The sequence below is a fragment of the Penaeus monodon genome, chromosome 15 (assembly GCF_015228065.2).
Source record: "Penaeus monodon isolate SGIC_2016 chromosome 15, NSTDA_Pmon_1, whole genome shotgun sequence".
Taxonomy (NCBI): Eukaryota; Metazoa; Arthropoda; class Malacostraca; order Decapoda; family Penaeidae; genus Penaeus; species Penaeus monodon.
Genome location: NC_051400.1, coordinates 16,012,773 through 16,013,077, shown reverse-complemented (window position 1 = coordinate 16,013,077; position 305 = coordinate 16,012,773). Strand labels below are relative to the sequence as shown.

The following is a 305-nucleotide window of genomic DNA, read 5'->3' as shown; positions in this document are numbered from 1 at the left end:
GCCTGTATCCATTGGATTAATGCCTTTAATTCAGTCTAATTTTGTACTTTAATTACACAGTTTCAAGACCTGGTGAGATGGCAGAGGGTGCTGAGGGTGCCACCAGTGGTACAGGTGGTGCCCTGCCAGACCTAGTGGCACAGTGCTACTATCGCTATGGCCTTCTCGTCGCCACTCACCCAAGGAAGGTTATTCTCCTTGCCATTGCTTCTTTTCTCATTCTCTGGTAAGTAGTTGCAGTCTTTCATTTTGGAATTTAGGGATGGGAATTTGTGTTTGTGGATAGGATTGTATATTTATAGATA

At 43.9% G+C, this 305-nt stretch overlaps 1 protein-coding gene across 1 annotated transcript in view; it reads left to right on the top strand.

Moving 5' to 3' along the window:
* Positions 1-305, top strand: part of LOC119581785 (sterol regulatory element-binding protein cleavage-activating protein-like) — a gene marked incomplete in the record, with an annotated part of 28,708 nt that overhangs the window by 7,736 nt on the left and 20,667 nt on the right. The window contains 1 exon segment of the mRNA XM_037929914.1: positions 61-226. Coding sequence (XP_037785842.1) covers positions 78-226 — 149 coding nt within the window.